Consider the following 23245-nt stretch of genomic DNA (forward strand, 5'->3'; position numbering starts at 1 on the left):
CTCCAGTTTCAAGTAAGCATTTAGAATAACAAGGCCACTAGGGAAAAGTTTCCACTGTTCAAAACAGCGAGTTTCAAAGGCTTGGTAAGTTTCAATTAAAGCTGAATGTAGTGTCTATACAAATATACACATTTAATGAAATCTATGTGATCATGTCTCATCTAGCCACATCAATTATGAAAATAGAAATGAGAAATCTATTTTTTTTAATAAAATAAAACCATAGATAAGACAAAGAATAAAAATGAAATAAAAAGTAGAAAGTCTGATTATGATCAATAACACAGTGGTCTGGAGCTTTCACAAATCAAACACAAACTGCACAAAAATTTCCAAGATATTATAGCATAATTTAAAAAGTTTTGCTAAATGACTGAAAAGAATATTTCACCCTAAAAATGACCATTTGTATATCAGTTACTCTTCATGATTTGAAGTAAATGGGGACTGTGCTTAACAACAGCAAAACTATATAAAAACATCTGTTTACAAACACTCACACAACTTGTGCAGTATAATCTAAGTCTCATCTATCCAGTCATATACTCAGTACTGTATGGATATGTTTAAATCATGTTTTTGCAAAGATGCGTGCTTTTGGGAAGTGCTGAGCATATGACTGGATAAATGAGACTTGGGTTTATACTGCAGGAACTGTGTGAGAGTTTGTTAATGGATGTTCTGATATAGTGTTGCTGTTGTTAAATGTCCCTGTTTGCTGTTTACGTCAATTCATAAAGAATGTTTGCCTTTTTTGGATTCTCCGTTCACTATGGGGGCAACACACTGAAGGTAACGTGTTCAGTAACTGATATACAAATTAGTATTAAAATACCTTAAGACCTTCATTTCATTATTATTCACTCTCCTGGATTCACTCCTACCTCACCAACCGACACCAGTTCATCAGTATAAACAACTGCACCTCCCCCACCGCTCCCCCTGTCCCAAGGTGTCCCCCAGGGGTCCCCCCCTTTTCATCCTCTATATGCTCCCCCTTGGCAATATCATCCGTTGTAACGGCCTCCAGTTCCACTGCTACGCCGACGACATCCAACTGTACATCTCTACTCTCTCTGCCTCACCTTCGATAACTGCACTCTGTCTCCCTCACCACACACCCGCAACCTAGGAATCATCTTCGACAGCCAGCTAAGGTTTGACCACCATATCAATCACATCACCAGGACTGCCTTCTTCCACCTCAAGAACGTCGCCCGTCTTCGCCCCTCACTCACCTTCTCTGCTGCAGAAACCCTCATCCATGCATTTATCATATGCAGACCGGACTATTGCAATAGCATCCTCTATGGCTCATCATTCAAACTCCTCAATAAACTTCAATACATCCAGAACTCTGCTGCCCGCCTGCTCACCCACACCCGCTCCCGAGACCACATTGATGTGGTGGTCTGCTCACCCACACCCGCTCCCGAGACCACATCACCCCCGTCCTCCAAAACCTACATTGGCTCCCCATCACACATCACATACAGTTCAAAATCTTCCTCCTCACACACACAGCACTCAACAACCAGGCCCCCTCCTACCTCACACACCTATTCCACCACCACACCCCCTCCCGCGACCTCCGCTCATCCAAAGGAAATCTCCTCTCACTATCTGCATGGACCAAGCACCAAACCTAGGGGAACAGGTCCTTCTCCATCGCTGCCCCCTCCCTCTGGAACTCACTTCCCAAACCCATCCATATCTGCACACACCTCCCAAAATTCAAGACCATGCTCAAAACTCACCTTTTTAAATTAGCTTTTAATGTATAAGTTTGTGTGTTTGGGGCATCGGTGGCTTAGTGGTAGAGCAGGCGCCCTATGTACAAGGCTGTTGCCGCAGCGGCCCGGGTTTGACTCCAGCCTGTGGCCCTTTGCTGCATGTCACTTCCTCTCTCTCTCCCCCTTTCACGCTTGTCTGTCCTATCAAATAAAGGCTAAAAATGCCCCAAAAAAATCTTAAAAGAAAAAAAAAAAGTTTGTGTGTTTTATACTGTTTTATTGCTGTTTTTTATTCTGATTTAGCTCTATTTTATGATTTTTAAAAAACTGTAAAGTGTCTTTGAGCATTTGTCAAAAGCGCTTACAAATGTATTATTATTATTATTATTATTATTAGTTCTCTGGCCCAGGACCCAATCCAATCCAATATCAAAATATCTGCTCCATCAGAACAGTAACTAGGTAATAAAGGGGTCTTAATATGCAAAGCAATGCAACATTGTTTGCAGATTAACAGAGTGAACAAGGGTATAAAAATGTCCACATCTCTAATAACTGTGTATTTGTCTGTGTTTGCGTGCATGTGTGTAATCCAGGGATTATCCAGTCATCCTGCTCTGGTCCAGCGGTGAGGCACATAACACGCAGGCTCCATCCTGCCAGACTGAAATCCTGCACTTTTCACTCACTGCTTCTAATTAAATGAAGCTGAAGGGTAAAATTAACTTCTACAAGACACAGCAAGAAAGCTTAGTGGACATGTGTGCAATGAGACTTTATGTTCATCTGCTCTCACATATGTTCAGAGGGAGTATGTACTGCGTGTGCGGGGGGTTGAACACGCTTGTCTGTGCTGGTGCTTCAGGATTAAAAAGTGTTTGAACATCTTAAGCACAGAACACCTGTAGCAGCAGCCGCTACTACAATTTTTTTTTTTTCTGTGATGTTTAAATTCTGCCAAGGTCTCATACATGTTATGTGCTTCACTGGTTCCCTGTCTGTATATAGCAAATTGGAAATGTTCCTCTTCACATTATCACTTCAAAGCTAAGATCTATAATTTATTTAAGTTATAATCATAATTTTCTAGCATTTGCATGGGTGGGTGTTGTTAGATGTTAAAGTCAAACTGATATTATACTCCTCAGTGTAACACTGGGGTCGGGGCCAGTGCCTGTTGAGTAGCAGACCAGGCTGGAGGTTCCCTTTTTTTAAAAAAAAAAAAAAAAAAAAAAAAGCTGAAGGTGTGCTCCAGTTATTGGGGGATCATACTGTGTAGCCTCCCTGTAAAATATTACTCCAGAGTACTGAAGAGGAGGCTGTGACAGATTATTCCTCTTTACCCTTGCTGGGCTGCTGAGGGTGTCATGGGAGTTAACTCATTCAGTCTACATGTGCTTTGTGGATTTAGAGGAGGACCTCCTAGTGAGTCCTGTGGGGAATACTGTGGGTGTTTGGGGTGCAGGGGCCTTTGTTAAGAGTCATCCAGTCCTTTCAGAACCAAAGTAAGAGCTGTGCTGGAATAACCGGCAAAAAGTCAAACACATTTCCTGTGTGTTTTGGTTGTCCCTTGTCACTAAATCTGTTTGTGATATTCATGGACAGGATCTCAAGGCACAGCTGGAGGGAGAACAGTGTCCACTTTGAGGACCTCAGAATTTCGTCTCTACTCTTTGCAGATGATGTGGTTCTGATGGCTTCATTGGACTGTGACCTCCAGCATGCACTGTGGTGGTTTGCAGCCAAGTGTGAAGCAGTTAGTATTGAGAGTCAGCGCCTCCAAGTCTGAGGCCATGGTTCTCTGCTGGAAAACAGGGGATTTCTCTCTTTCAGTTAGGAGTGAATTACTTCCCCAAGTGGAGGAGTTCATGTGTAGACTGCTACACACATTTTTCTACAAACATTTATGATTGCCAGGCAAAGTATCCTAGAACTGACTTTTCCTCTAGTGCCACCAGGAGGTTGACATGTGTGGCTTTGAGTAAACTGTCTTGATCTGATTCTAATGTCTTTACAGCTATTGGTTGGGCTTGGTTATCCCTTGACCTTTCAGGTTACTGTTCTTTATCTGCCCTGTGTTTCTGTTTATGACCAAGCACCAACAAAAGTTAGTGGTATTCCCATCAGCTTCAGATGTAGCTTTTGTTTACAACAAAGCTGTCCCTAGCTGTTCAAATTAATATGTCTTATTATTTAAATGTACTATTGTCTATTTGTATATAAAGTGATTAGTTTTGGTTTGGTTTGCTAGCCACTCAGCTATATCCTAAAAAAATAAAGTGATGGAGCACCAGTAAACAGAAGCTGCAGTTACAGTATGCAAAAACTAAAAAAAATAAATAAATAAATAAATAAAACATGAATAAACTATAGCTAACAAGACAACATCAGGGTTGACTCTGGATGGTTTTGCCATCTGTGTTGTGGCTGAAACATCATTTTGTTTACCTCTAACAACTATAGAGTGTAACAATGTACAGACGATTTCAGCTTTATTCTTGAACCAGTGCCAGTGTGAAAAATGACTCTTAATTTCATCATAACATTCAAATTCTGAAGTAACCGTTGAGACAGTGATAAAAGCTTAGGTCCAGGCACTGGTGTTTCATTTAATTGGTTGCAAAGAGCCCTTCACTTCCACCATTAAGGATCCGAGCCTGAGGATACACAGAGCATCAGGCTGAATTACACAAAGTTAAATAGGGTCACCATGTCTTCTCTACCACTAGAAGCACCAAAGAGCTTATTTCATCATCATGTTTGTAGTTAAAAGGATTTGTTGAAACGCTCTCACCCCACTCCTGGCCTTGTTTACAGAGTGATTTATGCTAATGAAGACACTCTTTTCAGTTCACTTGTTTGCTGGGAATTTGAAACAAGAACTGGCAGGATGTGACAGCTAACATGCTAGATTTTTCATCTAGTAGGAGGTTGTGAAAAGTTTGCTTCTATTTTTATAACGCTAAGAAACACAGAAGCAAACAAGAGCTGTATATGTTGAGTTAGACGCCGCCAAGAATACTCTGAAAATCTCATTTTTCATCTGCAAGTCAGACCCCATAACAGTAGAAAGGCCATGCAGTTAAACACTGTCAGGAACAGCAGCGCTGATGTCTGCATCCACCGAGACCTTGTAAACTAAATGCTATGAAACCAAATGCTGAAATATCGGAGCCACTGGCAGTTAATGTTAACTTGAAGCATGTGCTTTTATAGAAGAAAAGTGGGGGAAATACACTGCAGTTTTAACAATGAACAGTTGGATGGAGCACACGTGACTAGAAGTGTAAAATCTTTGATTTAATGTAGCACAGTGGGAAGCAAGAAAGGCCAGGGTGGGTAAACTGTTCAATATTCCTTTAACAAAGCTGCTTTGTTTGCTGAAAGCTAACCTTTACCAAACTGTCCAGTCTGTGTTATTGTCAGAGTTTGCAGTTGAGAATTAAGTTTCAGAGTTTATGGTCATTTCAGTGAACCTTTACAGACAAATCCTGAGAAGAAAAGAGATGGCAGATAACATGATGTGGTTTAACCAATTCAAAATCCTTTGCATGTGCTCCTGTCTTTACTGATCCTCCAATGAGTTATAGTGATTTCCAAGTTTTAATATGAGTTGAATTTTCATAATCCTTGTGGAGAAATTTTCCCTCTGAATCATAACTATACAAAACAGAGGCTTTGTGAGCTTTGTCTCACTCAGACAAATATAATTTCCAGCGATCCCCTTACCCTTTTCCCATGTACATCGGCTTGACATTGTGGGATCATCCCTTTATCAAAAAACAGTGGCTTCTCTGTCAACATGTCAAAACCGCAAAGAAAACTCTTGTTCAATTTAAACATCATTTCCTGTCCAGCCCCAATTGCTATTCATGCTAAAGTCTGTTTCATTTAGCTGTTTTCCTGGGCATGTAAGTGTCCATATGTATGCCTGATACATTTGTATGAAAGGATAAATGCAACAGCCATTCAAGTGTTGAATTGGTGCTGGAGGCACGGGAGACACATTCAGACTTGGGCATCAGGAGGTTGGAGCTAATAAGAGGATTTTTTGTCAGAATGTCTCCAGCTGTCCCCATATCAGTTTTTTCCCCAAATTCTATGACTCCAGAATGTAAAGGCAAGATATTTAGGAAGTGTGTGGGAAGAGTTTGATGGGAGGTAATGTGAATAGTAAATGTAAATCTTGACAGATCTGTATATCTTGCTGCATTAAACCATTCTGGTGCTGATGCCTATTTTACACATAAAGAGACAATTTAGCTTGAAATGAAATAGCTGAATATGAGCCCTGAAAGAAAAGCTAAAATGTTTTCAGCATCCATCTCCTTTAAATAAAGCCTTGTGTTTTGTGGTTATATCCTGTAGCCAGTTCATTTTACACTTACAGTCCACACTCTCTCTGCTCTCATAGAAGAGCATAGACAACTCTCATGTCGTCTCAGTGCAACCCTGCTGCCTCCAAATGGCATTCATATTAGAGGTCTTCATGCTGTGGACCTGATCTGAAACAGACCTGTGCAAAACGGAACCGATATTCACAGAAAACATCCTGATGAAAATCAATCAGAGTATTAATTGACCATATTCAAAATGTGGTTGACCAGAACAGACCTAAGCAGAATGGGAACAGTGACGGTGGCAGCAGCGTAATGCCCCACAGATTAAAGTGGAATGAGAGAGGTTTTTGCTTTAACTTATTATTATGATGTAAATGTTGATTGCACAATGCAATGGCTACAGAATAGCAACACCATCGGCATACAGATTGGTTCCCTATAAGCCTCATTTTAGGCTTGATTTATGACGCACGATAAGTTTCTTTCCGCGGGTGCTATTGATAGCTAACCCCGGTCACCAGAGAGAATCATTGTAAGTTCTTTGCAGTTACACTCCCCAGCAGCAGTAATGGCTGATGGCTGAGCAACTGAATCAGCTGTGGTAGTTGGTAGACTCTGAGACAAACAAAAAGGGATACGAAACTTTAATTGTCATTACACTGCTGTGCAAGATGACATTTGTAAATTACAAAGTCTGTGATAATTGTGTGTGTACCCAGTATTATTTTAAAAAGTACAAAGTCTGCCTCCTGTCTTCTTGCCCACTTCAGATGTCATGTGTGCTGTGCAGTGAGCAACCTGCTAGTTCCACGGCAGCATCAGGAATGTTGCTGTTCAGCCATGTCTTGGTCAGAGGCAGGACGCAGCAGTCCTTTGTCCCCCACAGTGATGTTACCCTCAGTTTTAGCTTGTTCATCTTGTTGGAAAGGGATCCTACACTTGTGAGAAGGATGGTCAGGAGAGATAGTCTGTGCATAGCATTTAGCTTAGCTTGTAGCCCTGTTCACTACACGATCACACCTGATAATGAATCCGCTTGGACTTTCTCAGACTGAGATGGATCAAGTCTGGTCTTGGTTACTAGAAAACAATTCTGCTTTGTTGAGTCCTACAGCTATTTTTCAGTTGCCACAAGCAGAAATAGTAGGAATAGCCAAGGGTGCAATGTCCTGTGGGCGGGGGAGGGGGAGGCCATCCCACTTTTCAAAATCTCATTTGTGCCCCTCTCACTTTGGTGTCAGGTTGATGTTCTCACTAAAATTATTTTCTTAATGTCCAGCTAGTCCACATGAGAGAAGAGAGAAGTTAAGAAAGATGGGCAGATCTGAAGTCCACCTGAACGTAGAGGTTGAACTTAGAGGTTAGAGGCTGTTAGGCTGCATGCAGCCTGAAAGGAATACTAGCATAGCACAGCATGACTTAAGAAATGTATTTGTGCATTATGTTTATCTAAAACAGATTTCGCTGATGAACGTTAATATAGGAATACAATAAAAAGTAATGGTAATGATTTCAGTAAAGTGGTGCCTCAACAGCAGTGTTCTCACTTGGCCAAACAATTCAAACTAAAGGTGAGTAAACTTTAGAATTCAAGCATGCGGCCTCAAACATGCTGGACTTACCTACATTCTTATTGCCTCATACTGTAGCCAACACTTCCTCCTTCAAATTTGAAATTGTTTCACAATGCTCAGCTGTAGCAGCTGTTAACAACTGTAACAAGGTTCACAAATTCCCTTCAGCACGAATAAAAATACTAATTGCAACTTCATTTTAATTCACCTCATCTTCAGTTGCAACACACCAATGAGAAACAACATACTCTGCTTTTAATGAGCAAAATAAGTGTGAAAAGACCTGGGAGTGCAAATTAAGACCTCAGCAGTTATGGGATTATTAGAACATTTGCTGCAATAGTATTAAATAAAAGTTTGCTTTAGTGGCACCGGGCAGGTCGTTTGTTTTGATGTTTTCATTCCCTTCACATTTTTTAATCACAGACATCATTTGAGAGAGTTTGCTTTGAAACTAACTGCAGCACAGACACACTCACACACTGTTACACACAAACACCACAGGCACTTTGCCTTCATCTCTCCCTCACAGTCTCATAAGCATATGCTTTGAGGTTATGTTCACTCCTTTAATTTCCTTCTAATTCCTCCCTTCACTTCCATCGTGTCCCCTGCTCTCCCTCAAATATTATACTAGGCTTCATTCACCATGGACAGACATTACTGAAAGCTGGAAATGAATGACTTGTTGAGTTTAGGCTCAAAAGCATTATATGTGATAAGTGCTCACTGACTTTGTGTTGACATATCTCTGATACATACCTCTGAGGTTCTTTGCAGTTAGGACATTAACAGCAGCAGCCAAACTGGAACCTGATTACTGAGTCATACTGCTTTCCTACATAACCTAGTTTAAGTTTAAGATCACCCCACATTGTACAGCTTTGTAATTCTGGAGGCCAGATAGTAGGCCAACTAATCTCTAGCACTGGGGATTCATCATGTCTGACAGAAGCAAAAAGTTAGCATACAACGAGCACTACAAGATGTTTACTGATTTTGATGCACTAAGAAAGAGCTTCCAAACCTCAAGACGAGCCCGCTATCTCAATGTTAACTTTCTTTTTTTAATGGCATAAGTTGCTGGGGATTCAGGATTGATTTAAGGTAAGCCTAGCAGTACAGTGGCTTACAACCACACCTATGTATTACCAATACAAACACAACTCAAATCCTGAGATTACTGATTACTGAATGTCTTTCCAATCAGTTCACTATACTCTTTCATGTGGCATTTGATTTAAAGCTTCTTGAATGGCAAAAATTTGATGTCCTTTATTATGAGAAAATCTGCTAATATTAATGGAAATTGCATTAAAGTGCAGTGTGTGTTTCCAGCACTGACACGTCAGCTGGTATGTTAACTTAAAAATTCCGATGGCTTTCTTCCTGAGGGCAAGCACATCTTTTCATCTATCTATATATTTGTAACAAAAAAATATTTTCATACTGAATTTTACCTTACAAAATCTCAGGAATATTTTACCAGGACTGTTACACAGAGTTTTTAAGAAATTGTGACAGGCAACAGTGGATGTATGCATTTTTTAAAAAATAAATAAAGAAAGAAAGAAAAAAAAAAAAAAACAACTGACATGTAAACACTAAATTACAGTCAGGTCTCAACAAGTGTTGATAACATATTATCCAAAGTGTCAAATTATTTTACAAATGTGCTAATTACCTGATAACACTAACAACAATGGAATCGAAGCAGACTGCAACTTGGCCAGAAGGGGTTATCAAGGGCCGTCTGTGCAATGAACGAAAATACCAACATAGCGCCCTTGCTGACACTATAAACATTATAAAGTTACACCTTTGTGCTGCGTGTGTGAAACAGAGCTGCTTGTTTACTCGTGGTAAGGGTGTGTGTGTGAGCTGAATCAATAGATACTCTACTTGGTAGTTGTAGTCTATCAAGTGACAGTAAGACGGCACCTGAATGCGGGCACGAGACGTGTTTATAAAAACACTGTGCAATGATGATACAGACATTTCATACAGCAGATGCAATAACGCTGACCTGCAGATGTGCATTCATCCCTCTGGACTGTTAATGTGAGTCTGCCATTAGTCTGTTTGTCACTGTTAAGAAAATGCAGTCTCCAGTGTAGTTCATACACTTCACTGATAAACCAACCACTCACCCACTCGCTCGCTACACACTTTAACACTAAGTTTAAGTTGTCCCAGCACCTATAACTGGCTGAATTTTTGTGACAAAGCTCTCAAGTTTTGGAACCTAGAACCCCTATTTTTCCACTACAGCTAGCAATGTTTTGAACGTATCTATCTACTCTGTAACACAGAATATCTAACCTGTATCTCAGTAAGAAAGGGGAAACAACATAGTTAACAGATAACACTAAGTTTAAACCTTGATTTTTTTTTTTATTTTTTTTTTAAATAAATTAACAGTTTGAATAATATCTGGTTTAAGAGTGTCCTTCAGCCCTCTACAGAATAGTCTCAAAATACAATGAACTCACTTGATACTTTCATAGTTGTGCTAAAATGTTGTGGCCTGTGCTGCAAAACTTTCAACCTCTGTAGCACCAATGCTATTTGCAAAAAAGTTAGCATACAGCCCTGTTATCTCAGCAGGTAATATCATGAGACCTTGAAGTTGTTCTGTCTTCATGCAGATCAGGTCTGCATCAGTACAAAGACCTCACAACAACAAACTCATGTTTTTCCCAGCAGTTGATGGACAGAAATTTCCAGGTACTTTGTTGTACCAATGCTTTGGTGAACCCAGGGCTATTAGAAACTAAAGTGAGTGTAAAAATTGGCTCATTTTGAACTTGGAAAAAAAAAAATCATGCTACATTTACAGGGAACTGTAGGTCAAAAGTATGCCATTATTTATGTTACTGTTCATATCATTCTCTTATCTGTGTATTTCTTTGTCACTCATGATCCATCCAAGAACAGAAGTAACAGATAACCCAGCTGCACTAGTTCATCCATCATGTTAATCACTGGAATAGATTTCATCCTGAAGGATGCAGATGATGATGTAATGATGTAAGTGCATCAGAGATACAGAAAATATAAGGTCACATTTCATATCATTTTTTTGTTTGCATATCGTTTCACATGAAATCAAAGTATTTTGAAGAGGTCATAATGACTGTCTTTTGTCCCATGTGCAATGTGAAAGATAGTACATTTATATTTCATAAATTAGGGCATACCATTGTAAAAGAGTGCTGAGTAATGCTGCACAAATATTAATGGTACAAGAATTTCAGCAGTGTGCTTATTTTCCTGTTGCAGTTGCACCATGCTGATGAGGTTAATTAGGGGACATGGCTGAACTTTGGCATTGATGCCTTATTTGCCTAACACAGACAATGCTAATGTTAGGTGATTTATCAGTGCATTATATGTAACATAAATAACTCAAAAGTACTGCAATCTGTGTAGAACACTTTTCCAGAAGTGAGACCCAATGGACCCATTGACTTTATGCCCTCATAATGAGGCTTCAGGAGAAAGACAAAGGTTAAAATAATTATCTCACACTGTAACCTCCATAGCCAGAAAACAACAAAGAGCATAGAGAGAAACAGCAAAAAGAGAAAGGGATATATAGAGAGACCCTCCAGTAACAATATAAAAAGAATAGCCTATTAAATTTGTTCTCTACATGGCTTCAACTTTAATCTCAAAAGGAGGGGGTACAATCATGCCCAAAATTACCCTTTGTGCACTCTGTGATCTTTGAATCACCAGCTCATTACTCCTATTGTCCCAGCTAAGTCTGTCTCACTCTGCTGACCTCCTAAACCACAGTTACACTTTGGGATTCAGTGAGAAATGAAAACTAAAATGATTTCAGTAATTCTTAAGACAACAAATGAAAAAATGAAATATGTCAAACATCTATTTTTTTCTGTAAAAGACTAAAGAAGTCAGACTGATTGAGCAACTCTTAGGTGTGAAACAAATGTGATACATACTGTAATGTGTTAACACATATCCATGTTGGAAAGAAAGTGTCAACGTCAATGTTCAGTAAAATCACTCCAAAGCGATACCATTTCATTTACATGTTAATAGTTTCATAATATTGCATCACTGTATTCATTCATACATACTTTTACTTTTTAGCATTTTCTGTTTTAGTCATATCTAAGCTCCAAGTTCTTTCCTGTGAATGACTAGGGAAACTAAACAGCATTGGCACTCTAGGTTATTGTCATTTTTGGTGTGAGATTGAAAAATAACAATTTCTGTCTGCAATAATTCTTATAGGCTCTGCTACCTCAGGGCATGCACATATCAACATTTTGTAATTGGCGACTACCATAATGTAACTAGAATAACAAGAGTGATTTGTTATGCTATTAGAAAAAAATTGATGGCTCTCTACGAAACCCTGCCCCTCAGGCTCTGTTTGGGTATGGCCTTCATTTTCAACTCACCTGTAGCCATGCTGAGTGTCCACACACACGCCACCATTGAAGCAGGGGTTTCTCGGATATGCAGTGCAGGGCTGATGGGACTGCTCTCTGCCTGGGCAGGAGCACGCAGCTGTAGATTCCACTGTCACAGATACAAGACTCATAGTCCCACAATCCACGACTGTGGGTGTGTCCCGCACATTCAAAACGTTGGTGCAGCCGCCGGCCCCGGCACACTCTGAGCTGGGACACTCGTCTACCCGGATTTGGAACACGCTGACCTGCAGGAATGACTGAAGCTGGAGATGGAGAAAGATAGAGAAAAAGAAACCAGATATTGGCTTGAGTATTGATATGATACTGGTGAAACACAAATACTGTCACATACACCGAATATTCGGTAACTGAATATATTCGGCCGAATATTGCAAAAAAAACACACATTCGGTATTCAGTGGAATAATTGAATAGCAAGGCCGAATAATAGCGGTGTGTTTTGATTATGCAATCGAACAGCGTGCGGTGACGGACGGAGTAAAATGTCGGCAGTGTGGCAATATTTTACTCCGTCCGTCACCGCACTCACATTTGCGACTAAAAATAGTTTTGTGCAAGCACGCTGTGCATGTGCAGATTTCAACCAGCAGCAGCAATACGGCAGCCATAGTGCTCCGCAGCGCAAGATAAGGCTTACCAGCGACGGAGAATTCTGGCTCCAATAATGTCTTCTTCTTGGCGTCATGACTGCCCAGTAGTACCTGGACAGCCGAGCCGTGGCGGCACACAGGTATGTGACGTGTCAGAGGAGAAACGAGCTGTTCGCATTACTCTGTGTGGCAGGTAACGGCCCACAAACCTCACCGCACTTAAGGGACTGTACTTTACTTATGAAGGGACTTGTCAGGGGAGGAGGGTGGCTGGTTGATTTTTATTTTATTTATTTATTTTATTTTGATCCCCCCTATGTTAATCACTTATCGATGCTGTTTTTGAAGTATGAATAAGTCAGTAAGTAATTTATTCCATTGAAATATCTTTGATGTATTATAGAAAAGTGATTTATCTTTTTATAAATGACAAAAGGCACATCTGCGTCATTTTCGCTGTGGTATCGTGATGCTACTCAGAACCGTCATACTTTCACTGGTATCGTACCATGGGTCCCAATATTGGTACCATGACAACACTAATCTGGAGGGGGTTCATCTGCAAAAACTAATGAAAAACTAAACAACAGTATTCGGTATTCGGCCAAGCGTTTAATTTTATTCGGCTTCGGCTTCAGCCACAAATTTTCATTTCGGTGCATCCCTACATCCCGGTAAATTGACAGTAGAGTGTGGAGGTTGGTAAAAGTAGAAATCAGTTAAGTTCACTATGATACCAAAGTATGGAAGCACATTACCTTCACTGCAATGAAAAAAAAAATGTCATATTGAGCAATTTCATTGAAAATAATGACTAATAACAGAGAATAGTGACTAATAATACATTGAAATAATGATAATATCTCAAGATAATGAGAAACTCTATCAAGTTATAATTTAAGAAAGTTTTTCATTATAATGGCTTCCAGGGTGTTTTTCACACTGGTGGAAATGGGCCTCCATATGGAAGAATGTACTGTCATACCACATTTAAATGTAGGAACAGGAACATACTGTAGATGTAGGTCCAATATGGATGCAACAGACATGTTAACACCAGATAGTAGGGAGGCTCGCGATATGTTCAACTGCATCCCAATTAGGCATGGGAAAAGATTTGAAAAAAAGCATCCCCAGCCTGAGTGTGTCAACACCACGCAGCTAGTGCAGCTAACTCAGGTGAGGCAGCTAACGCAGCTAGCCCAGCATATTATAACAACAAATAGCGTGCAAATCAACTCAACTGCCCTCATCTTACCATCCTTGGTGTTCCCATGAAATCTGACAACAGGAGCAGGGATGCGCCGAAGCTCAACAGTGGGCTAGCAGCTCCAGGGAGGCTAACAACAACAGCGCCCCGCCCGCCGTCCACCTGGAGCGGGGATGCACTGAAGCTCCACAGTGAGCTAGCAGCTCCAGGGAGGCTAACAACAGCGTGAAGTGAAGCTACGGCTTTGACCGCTTCTGTCTCTCTGCCATTACGTCTTCTTTGTTGTTGAACGGGCTGCTGACTGACGAGCATAGATTCGGCGTAATGAAAAGAATCGATAAGGGAATCGTTAAGCATAAAGGCTAATGGTGTCGATGAATTGGACCAGTTGGAACCGGTTCCTGTTCTCGATTCCCATCCCTAACCAATAATCTGTGAACATGCTTTAACTAAAATCCATCCATCCAATAAGCTATTACTGTAACGGCAAATGGATGCATAGGTAATAATGTCTGGCTAATCTAGTTTACACAAACCAATAATCACATGTGCATACCCACCAACACAGAGATAAACAACACATTGCTGATGTGGAAGTGCTTATTCAATGTGAGAATGTAATAAAGTACAGCAGGCAGTTTGGGTCTAAGAACTGTTTTTCTGCACTAGTTCCTGAAAAAGTGGGCTAAACGGCGATGAGGCAGAAAGGGAACCATGACTCTCTAGGTTGAGCAGTTTGATAAAGCACTGGAAGGGAAAATGGAAATGAAATTGAATATGTGCTGTAGTGTTGTGGAGTGTGTGTGTGTGTGTGTGTGTGTGTGTGTGTGTGTGTGTGTGTGTGTGTGTGTGTGTTGCTGCGTGTGCATTCAGATGTGTTGTCCTTGGCTGGTTAGAGTGACACTGGCACTAGATTTCTACAGTTTACATACACATGCATGTACTCATGTAGCATAGGCATGGACACTTGTGCTCACACTCTCACACACAAATACACATACAGAGCCACTCAATGTAAATCTTGTTGAACCGAAAGAGGGTGACTTCATGCTCAATGTTCTGGACTGATTGGACCTCATTCAGTGTGACTGGATTGCGCTCACTAACCATGCAGTTCACATCTATTCCACTTATTCCAACAAATGCCCTGTGCTGCAGTGGCTGTATCTTTGATACAGGCTGTGTTTAATGGATCAATGTTATTGCTGACTGATGTCTCATATCAGTTGAACTTCAAACACTGTAGATTTGCCAGTATTTGTTGTGGTAGTTTTTCCATTTAAAACGACCTGCTTTCATTAAACCTACCTGCGTCATTACTGCATTCCCTTGATAGTCAAATTGGACACAAATGCTTCTATTCATCGGTTTCCCTTGGCTTTAATGCTTCCGAGAGGATGTGCAGCCTTGTGCATATTAAATTAAACATGGAGGGGGTTGTGTGGGCATTTGATGGTGAAATGGGGCCTATGGTGTATCATATACTCTATCTATAAACCCTCTTCTCTATGCTCTTTGTGTCATTGGGCAATACATGGCAGGTTTTTTTTGCTTAAATGATCACAAAACAAGCTGTGGAGATAGTGTTGATTGACATTGGATTGTTTTGTAGGACAGTGTAGCAACTGCAATAAGTGATCACACTCAAAGTTTTAGGGATGTCAAAACAGTGTCCTTGTGTAAAATCTGTGTTGCAAACCAGTCCAATTTATGAATAAAGATGGTGTAAAGGTGTGTCTGCAGTGCACTTAACTGTAGAAACAAAACTGGAAAACAAAATCAGAAAACTAAGATGTAACATGTATAACATGCTCCATAAAAATATATAATCGAGGTATGACCCACGGTGTCTTGCACTTGAATGAAGGAGAAAATGTTATGCAAGGCTATTTCATTTTTGCCCAAAAAATAAAAATAAAATAAATAGACAAATTAGATTTCTGTGTGTATGGAACATCAGTATTTGGCTTTTAAAAAACCTTTATCCTTTATCTTTTGTCATTCAGAAAAAATCCTATGAAAAGACCGGATCCCGCAACAAATTTGTCTTCCTAACAAGCCTTGTGAGTTCAATGTTATCCACACGTAAAAGAGACATGCAATTGCATTTGATGACATACTCCTCCATCAACATGGATAAAGCCAGTAAAGTAAGCATCTTCAAGTCATTTTGGCTGTCTTTAAATTTTTTTGGGGGGGGGGATGGTTGAAATAATAAAAAAAGAAAATAATGCTAGCCTTTACATAAAGAATTCACATTGTAGTTTTGTACAAATGCATCAATATGTTTTAACTTGCACGTCTGACCACAAACATTAAAAGACAGTATGTCACTTTGATAGAACAAGATGGTATCTGATGTTTAAAGTGTACCATTTAGGCATTATAAGGTCAGGATATACACTGAAGGCCAGCAGAGGTGGCATGGTTGGGGATAGATTTTAATGCAGTATCTTAAAAAAATTATAAGTGTGTCATAGTCACAAGTACATTAAAGAACTGTATACAGGGCCACCGCTTAGAATGTCAATTATGATCATCCATGGTGGTTTTAAATTTGTAAAACTTCCCTTGAGCCAAGAAAAGTAATTTTGAATCCATGACACCATCACAATGTAATGTCTAGAGAGTCTACACTGCAGAAGAAGTTTCTTTGGATGTTTGTCTTTTTTAATTTCATGAATACATATTAGCATTGGAATCTATTTTAACTGATCAATTGATTTATTTATTTATCTTAAAGATGGCTTATGTCAATATTTTCTCTCCTCAATGTAGGTCAAGTTCTGTGTAGCCTCCTTCCAAGCACAGGATAATAGATCCTTCAAATCCTTGACATTAAAAGCCAGTGAGACACACTTATGCAGTTTAGAAATGTCTACAGTTGGAGAGGAAGGTAGCGAAGTGAAGATGTGTAGGGAGGTATGATTGTGGGGGGTAGGAGATGCAGGGAGTACAGACAGGAGGGAGACATGTAGGGGTTAAGGGGGACTATGGTGAAGTCAGCATCATGCTGTGTCACATGGTTAAAAAGCAGTAGGAGGACAGTTCACAGAGTCAGCTGAAAATAACTTTTGATTTTTGTTTGCAAGACCCACACTCAATCATATATACAGAACAACAACAAAACTGGGCTTATTAATTACATCCCAAAGGGGGGCTTCATTAAATCTATTGATCATTTCTTGTTTGTTTGGTATGTCAGTAAGACATTCTAGATTACTGACAGAAGAACACAGTTGTTTTTCCCTCATTCTTTATTTCTTATTCATGGTAATGGCTACAACTTTTTCTTGTGCTTCTTTTCAGGTTAGGATGTGCTCAGTATTGTGTCATTTCTCCATAGTAAGGCTGATTATATTTTGAGATTATTATATTATTATATTTCCTTGCTCAATAGTCCATCTACATGACTTTTTCTAGAAAACACTTTATCCCACCCTGGAGTCTCTTAACCCCCAAAGCCTATATGGTTGAAAATGATTCAACATTGCCCATCTTTTGTGCATAGTCTTTCAAATGTTGAGGAAATGTACAGAGAGCCATACATTGGATCTTTTAAAAGCGGAGCAATGTGTATAGCAAGCAACAAAGGATCAGAGGGACGTATTGTTCCTTGGACTATTGTTCCAGTGCACTGAGAAGCTTTCACAATCCTCTCCCACTGCCCTTAGGGCTACATTAACAAGATGAACCTCGGTATCTGGGAACCATACCAATGATTTTTAAAAAGTCGAAAACCAATGTAGTGTCATTAAAAGTCAAGTGGAGCACGCTGGATTGAAAACACTGAGGGATAACTTCCATTATTGAGGGAGAGCAGGGAGAAATAGAGAGACATAGGGAATAAAGATTTTTTTTTAAATCTCCTACTTCTGAGGCATTACTGGAGAATTGAGAACATTAATAATAAGCGCTGCTTCATCTCCTGCACCCCTCCCCCCTCATTCCACCCCTCCTCCTTCCCCTTCCTCCTCTATCTCTCCAGCTCTCGTTCATCCTCTCCATCGCCACGCTTCACATCTCATTCTGATCAATGTCTTCTCCGGAGAACCTGGCTGAATTCAGATGAAACGCTGGGCGCTCTCCTCACAAATCACACCTGAAAGCCAAGGCAACCTCTACGCTTACACATCTTTCTCTCTCTCTCTCTGCTTCTCTCTGTGGCCATGCTATTCTCATCCTTAAAACTTAATCATGCACTTGCATGCTTTTCTCTACATCTTGTCTAAATCTCTCCTTATCTTTTGCCTCCTTTCTTCCTCGACAATGGTCACATAAAGACAAAGAGAGGGCACCCGGGAAAGAGGCTAAAAAAGAGGCAAAGGGTCAAGTGTAGTGATTGACCTGAACTGACCACCATGGCCATGACTTAACTCTGGACTTGCACTGTTTCCCCCCTTACAGACATACACATGCAAATACAGACTGGCTCATCATTCCCTCTGAGGGCTCCAGGTCAGCTCTCTCTTTTTCTCTCCCTGCTGCTGAAATGCATACAATTCAACTTTCTATGGTTTTCTCTCTCTCAGACTCATATACACACACACACACACACACATAGATACACACAGACAGACAGACAGACACACACACACACACACACACACACACACAAACACACAGGTCTCCTGCTCCCATTCAGACTTTTGAAACGTGAAATGAGGTCTGACTGGAGCCAGCGGCCAGAGAGCAGCAGTGTGATGAAATGAATCATTTGTTTTTTTCTGTATAATGATATGCTTTTTTATATTTTCAATTTTGCTTTGCGTGCCCTCTTTAGTGGGTGAAATGTAATTTATTATCACAATGTATGACAAAATATAGGAAGATCTAATTTTACACTTTCTCGTTTGACAGACACATTCTGATGGAGTTTTTTTTCCTCCTTCCCATGACTGCAACAGCCAAAGTATTACAGGCATAATCCACACTGTGCATTTCTGTTAGAGTCAAATTGGGTTGGATTTAAAAGGATGTTCCACACTCATGGACTATGAATAAAGTAGAAATTACAGGTTTCTTTTTTTTCCCTGGGTTGGCCCAGAAAAAAACTGTCCAAGACAATGGCCTAAATCAGGCCTCATTTCCCTGTGTCCTAAATAACAGAAATGGTTTGACTGCTTATTCTAGGTGAAGGATGATCTGTGGAGACCAGTATATATTACTGACATTAAAAAGAAGTCAAAAATGTTCACCACAGGCGGTCCGTTCAGACAAACTATACAAGCTGTGTCTTTAGCAATCTGAGTTGGTCTTTTGGGAAGAAGGGGAGAGAGATTTGGCATATGAATAAGCCATCAATTAGAAATACTATTTAAGGCTTAAGGTTTTTAGACAAGGTAGCAGTGGGATCTCTCTTTCTTTTTTCATAAACCACATTAGTAGTAGTAATGTCTCGAAAGAAACAAGACGACTTTCTAGATTTCAAGATGGAGACATCTGCCATCCGAAATTGTACATTTGGGTATTTTTGTTTCACTGTGACATATTTCAAGTAAAAAAAAAACAAAAAAAAAAAAAAACAACCTATTACAATGCAAGTTATCATGGTTCAGGGTTTCAACATTTTTCATCAATGAATCAAAACTTTTATATAACTTTTATAGTATTTTATCTGATATTTGAATTACCTAATTTGAGTAGTTTAAAATGGGTGTTGCCAAACAATATTAAACAAGCACTTCCCAAACAAAACTGCTAGTGCTTGCAAACTTTACTCACTCTTTGGACATTCCTGCTGCCAGCTAGCTGGATGTGCCAATAGACCTAGACCAGACCAGCACAAGCAGGCAGGGGTGGAGCAGTGATTTTAAATGTGGGGGTGTTCCAGGGGTGGCACATGAGCACCACATCCTGCCTGCCTTTGGCTGTTTCCCTCTCCAAAATTAATGCTCCCAGACAGTATTCAGAGGTTCTTCCAACATAGAGTTGGTCATTATGAACTGAGAGTCATTCATTATGAACATGCATATTTATTAAAACAAATTTAATCTGTTATCAATGTAGGCTACCTGAGAACTGAGACAAGACTAACAAACTGATTAATCCAGGTGTGTCTGACCATTGTTGTGACTAGTACTGAGGTCAGACACACCTGGATTAATCAGTTTGTCCAATAATGTAAGACAGGAAATAAAGGAGCTGGTTTAAGTTCAGGAAGTAGTGGAGCTGGGCATGAAGCCTAAGTTTTCGGTCTGAGGACCTTCGTCAGGGTAACAGTCTGCACCTGAGAAAAAGAACAGTCTTATGTGGTTGATCAAGGCGATCAGCAACACCTGTGCTGTGCCACTCCCGCTTAGATGGGAGATGTAGTTCAAAAGCAGAGTGTGTAGTCCTCTCTGCACAGCAATAGATTTCGAGTACAGGAAACACTCCACTCCCAACGCTTTATTTAGGGGTATGCATAGATTCAGTCTTCTATTTGTTATACTGTGTATACATGTATATTTTTTTTTCTCTGTTTTTTCTCTATTGTCTATTTATCTGCGCATGGTTCTTGTGGAGTGTTTCCTGTACTCGAAATCTATTGCTGTGCAGAGAGGACTACACACCCTGCTTTTGAACTACATCTCCCATCTAAGCAGGAGTGGCACAGCACAGGTGTTGCTGACCGCCTTGATCAACCACATAAGACTGTTCTTTGTTCTCAAGTGCAGACTGTTACCCTGACGAAGGTCCTCGTACCGAAAGCTTGGTGAATTAAAGATTCTTGCATTGATCCAAGTGTGCAGATCCTCTTTTTCACACTATTTCACAAGTGGTTTTCTGGCACCTTGGCTTGGTCGTGAGTGCGGTGACCTGTGCCTGGTTTTAACAACCAACAACATAACATTTATCTTTATTAGATGGCCAAATTATCAAATTAATTTAAACCTAACAATCACATTTCATACTATAGTCAATATTTACAGAACTAATAAGTGGTCTCATATAATCTCTCTCTGTATTAATGTACAATATGTGTAATCTCAACCCTTTCAAGTACAGTCAAGTAATGAATATCTTTCTTTTTCAGGTCAACCTGGAAATCATTCATGTGACATCATTTAATGGTGTCACATGAATGGATTAAAAGTTATATGACTACAAAAACAAAAGCAAAAAATTTAAAAAATTAACCGGGAATTGAATTTCACAGAATTTTATTTTTAAAAAGCACACATATCAACAGTTATCAATTTATCTTTATCATGGAGGATTATTAGGCTATTCCTTTCTTTTCAATTCTGGCAGAAAACTATCTTGCCTCAAGTTGATCTTTGGCTTCTCCTGATTGGATGCTACCGTCAAAAAACAAAAGAAGAAGAAATAGTAGCATCTGATTGGCCGAGAGACTGACCAGAAGTCGTCATTGTTTACGTCAAGCCCATAGACTGTTTATAGACGAATTCGGCGAGCCACGGCAGAGACCTGTAATTGCCGTTTTTCTGGTCATCGGAGGCCAGGCGATCAATAAAATATTCTTGAATACCTAAAACAAAACACACCCTCTGATTAAGGGTCAAAATTACCTGAGCTCCAGATGGGTCGGGCAAATTTTACACCACCTTTTAGACGACCATCACATCATATTGAAGGCAATCAATATTGATCGCCTTCAATATGATGTGATGGTCACGTAGCCTGTCCATAATGATTAAATGTCACGCTGCTAGCTTGCTAACGTCAGCACACGTAACATATGCTAACGTTATACTACACAGTGTTTAATGATACAGTCTGTTATCTCCCTATTACTCTAATCTTTCCTGCTTATCGCTCAAACAAATGATTAATTTCTAAATTAATATCGGTACTCATTTAAGATACCTTCATCAGTTACCGGAGGCCACTGTCTAACATCATCAATCCAGCTATTCATGATGCTGTCACTGTAGAGAGTCAGTTCACAATGGCAGCATAATGAATTGATGACTGACACGTCACCGCAGCAATGGCGCCGCCGCAAGATGGCGGCATACACAAATCGCTCGCCGAATTCGTCTATAAAAAAGGTCAAGCCTCACAATGGAGGTCCGGTATCATAATTTACACGTTTTTAATTACAAAATGTAATATTTAATTACTATTGCAGAGTTATCACGGTGGATTTACTGTAGCCTAGGCTATGAGGTTCTTGGGAGAGAAAAAAAACCTCTGCATTTAACTAAACTTTCTCGAAAAGACTGTCCTGAGCCCATCGTAGATCGCCACAAGAGTAAGCTTCTGATCACAATTTTCCCCATTAAGTTCCTTTCTGTGGTGTGGTGCGGGCTGCGGGGGAGAGCAGGGTCTCCGCTGACAGAGAGATGATGTTGATTTGAGGGGGCGGTGGAGAGCCGGTTTCCTCTGCATTCACTTATATGACAACTTGTTGAAAAAGAAGTCAATTTTCTGCTGCTGCCTCTTCCTTTTTGGCATCTCTGCCTCCTTCTTCTCTCTGTTGTGTGTCAGTGTTGTTCAATGTCAGCCATCGGTGAGTGACAAAAGCTCCGACTGACGTAACTTCAAATTTCGCGGGCCAGCGGCCGGTCGTGGGCAACAGTCTGTGATTGGGTGAATGTCCGTTCAATTTGACCAATGCCTTTTCATGCAGCATAAGGGGGGGTGAGGTGCGCTCCATTTTTGTATGCTGGTGCACTGTCAGGGTGGGCAAACGGGTTTACCTTTGGAAAATGTGTGGGGGGGTGAAAATGTGTGTGTGTGTGTGTGTGTGGGGGGGGGGGGGGGGTGAAATCATCTTGCTGTAAAAGTGGGGGTGTCAAAACACCCCCATCCCCCACGGGTGCGACGCCCCTGCAAGCAAGTACTTCACAAAACAATCAAGGCTGCACCCCTTTTGGGGAATAGACAACCACAGATCCTACAGATGTCAATACAATGTGAGGTGTGTTTGGGTTATAGATTTGACAAGTTTATATGCATTTAATTCTTGTTAAACAAACACTGTTTTATAAACATGTCTAATAATAATTCTGCAACCTTGCCTAAAACTGAGCGTACACAATACCTGAATAAAATAAGGTTAATTGCTGTCATGTCCCGTCAGGCATTTAAGTGGATCAATGACCCAACACACTGGTGGTATATTATAGATATTCAGATCACAATGCCTGGTGATTCAATCAAATATGTATATTTGTGAATAGTGAATATTCAGTACCTAATGTGCCTGAGTATGAAAGCCACCCATTTACCCGCTACACAACAGCTTTTTGGCGTTCAAAAGGGGGTGCGACCTTGGTAACAATGCAATGCCAGTCTGGTCTATGTATATCACGTAATACTACTGGCATTTCAACCATGATACAGCACAGCACTAGATTTTAAATTAGAAATACAAAGAA

General features: G+C 40.2%; 1 protein-coding gene across 1 annotated transcript in view; it reads right to left on the minus strand.

Annotated features, from left to right (window-relative positions):
• si:ch211-186j3.6 (neural-cadherin) overlaps nucleotides 1-23245 on the minus strand; it is a 434762-nt gene that overhangs the window by 132744 nt on the left and 278773 nt on the right. Inside the window, exon 28 of the mRNA XM_049561145.1 lies at nucleotides 12081-12358. Coding sequence (XP_049417102.1) covers nucleotides 12081-12358 — 278 coding nt within the window. The remainder of the gene's footprint in view (nucleotides 1-12080; nucleotides 12359-23245) is intronic.

The sequence above is a fragment of the Epinephelus fuscoguttatus genome, linkage group LG2, assembly GCF_011397635.1.
Source record: "Epinephelus fuscoguttatus linkage group LG2, E.fuscoguttatus.final_Chr_v1".
Taxonomy (NCBI): Eukaryota; Metazoa; Chordata; class Actinopteri; order Perciformes; family Serranidae; genus Epinephelus; species Epinephelus fuscoguttatus.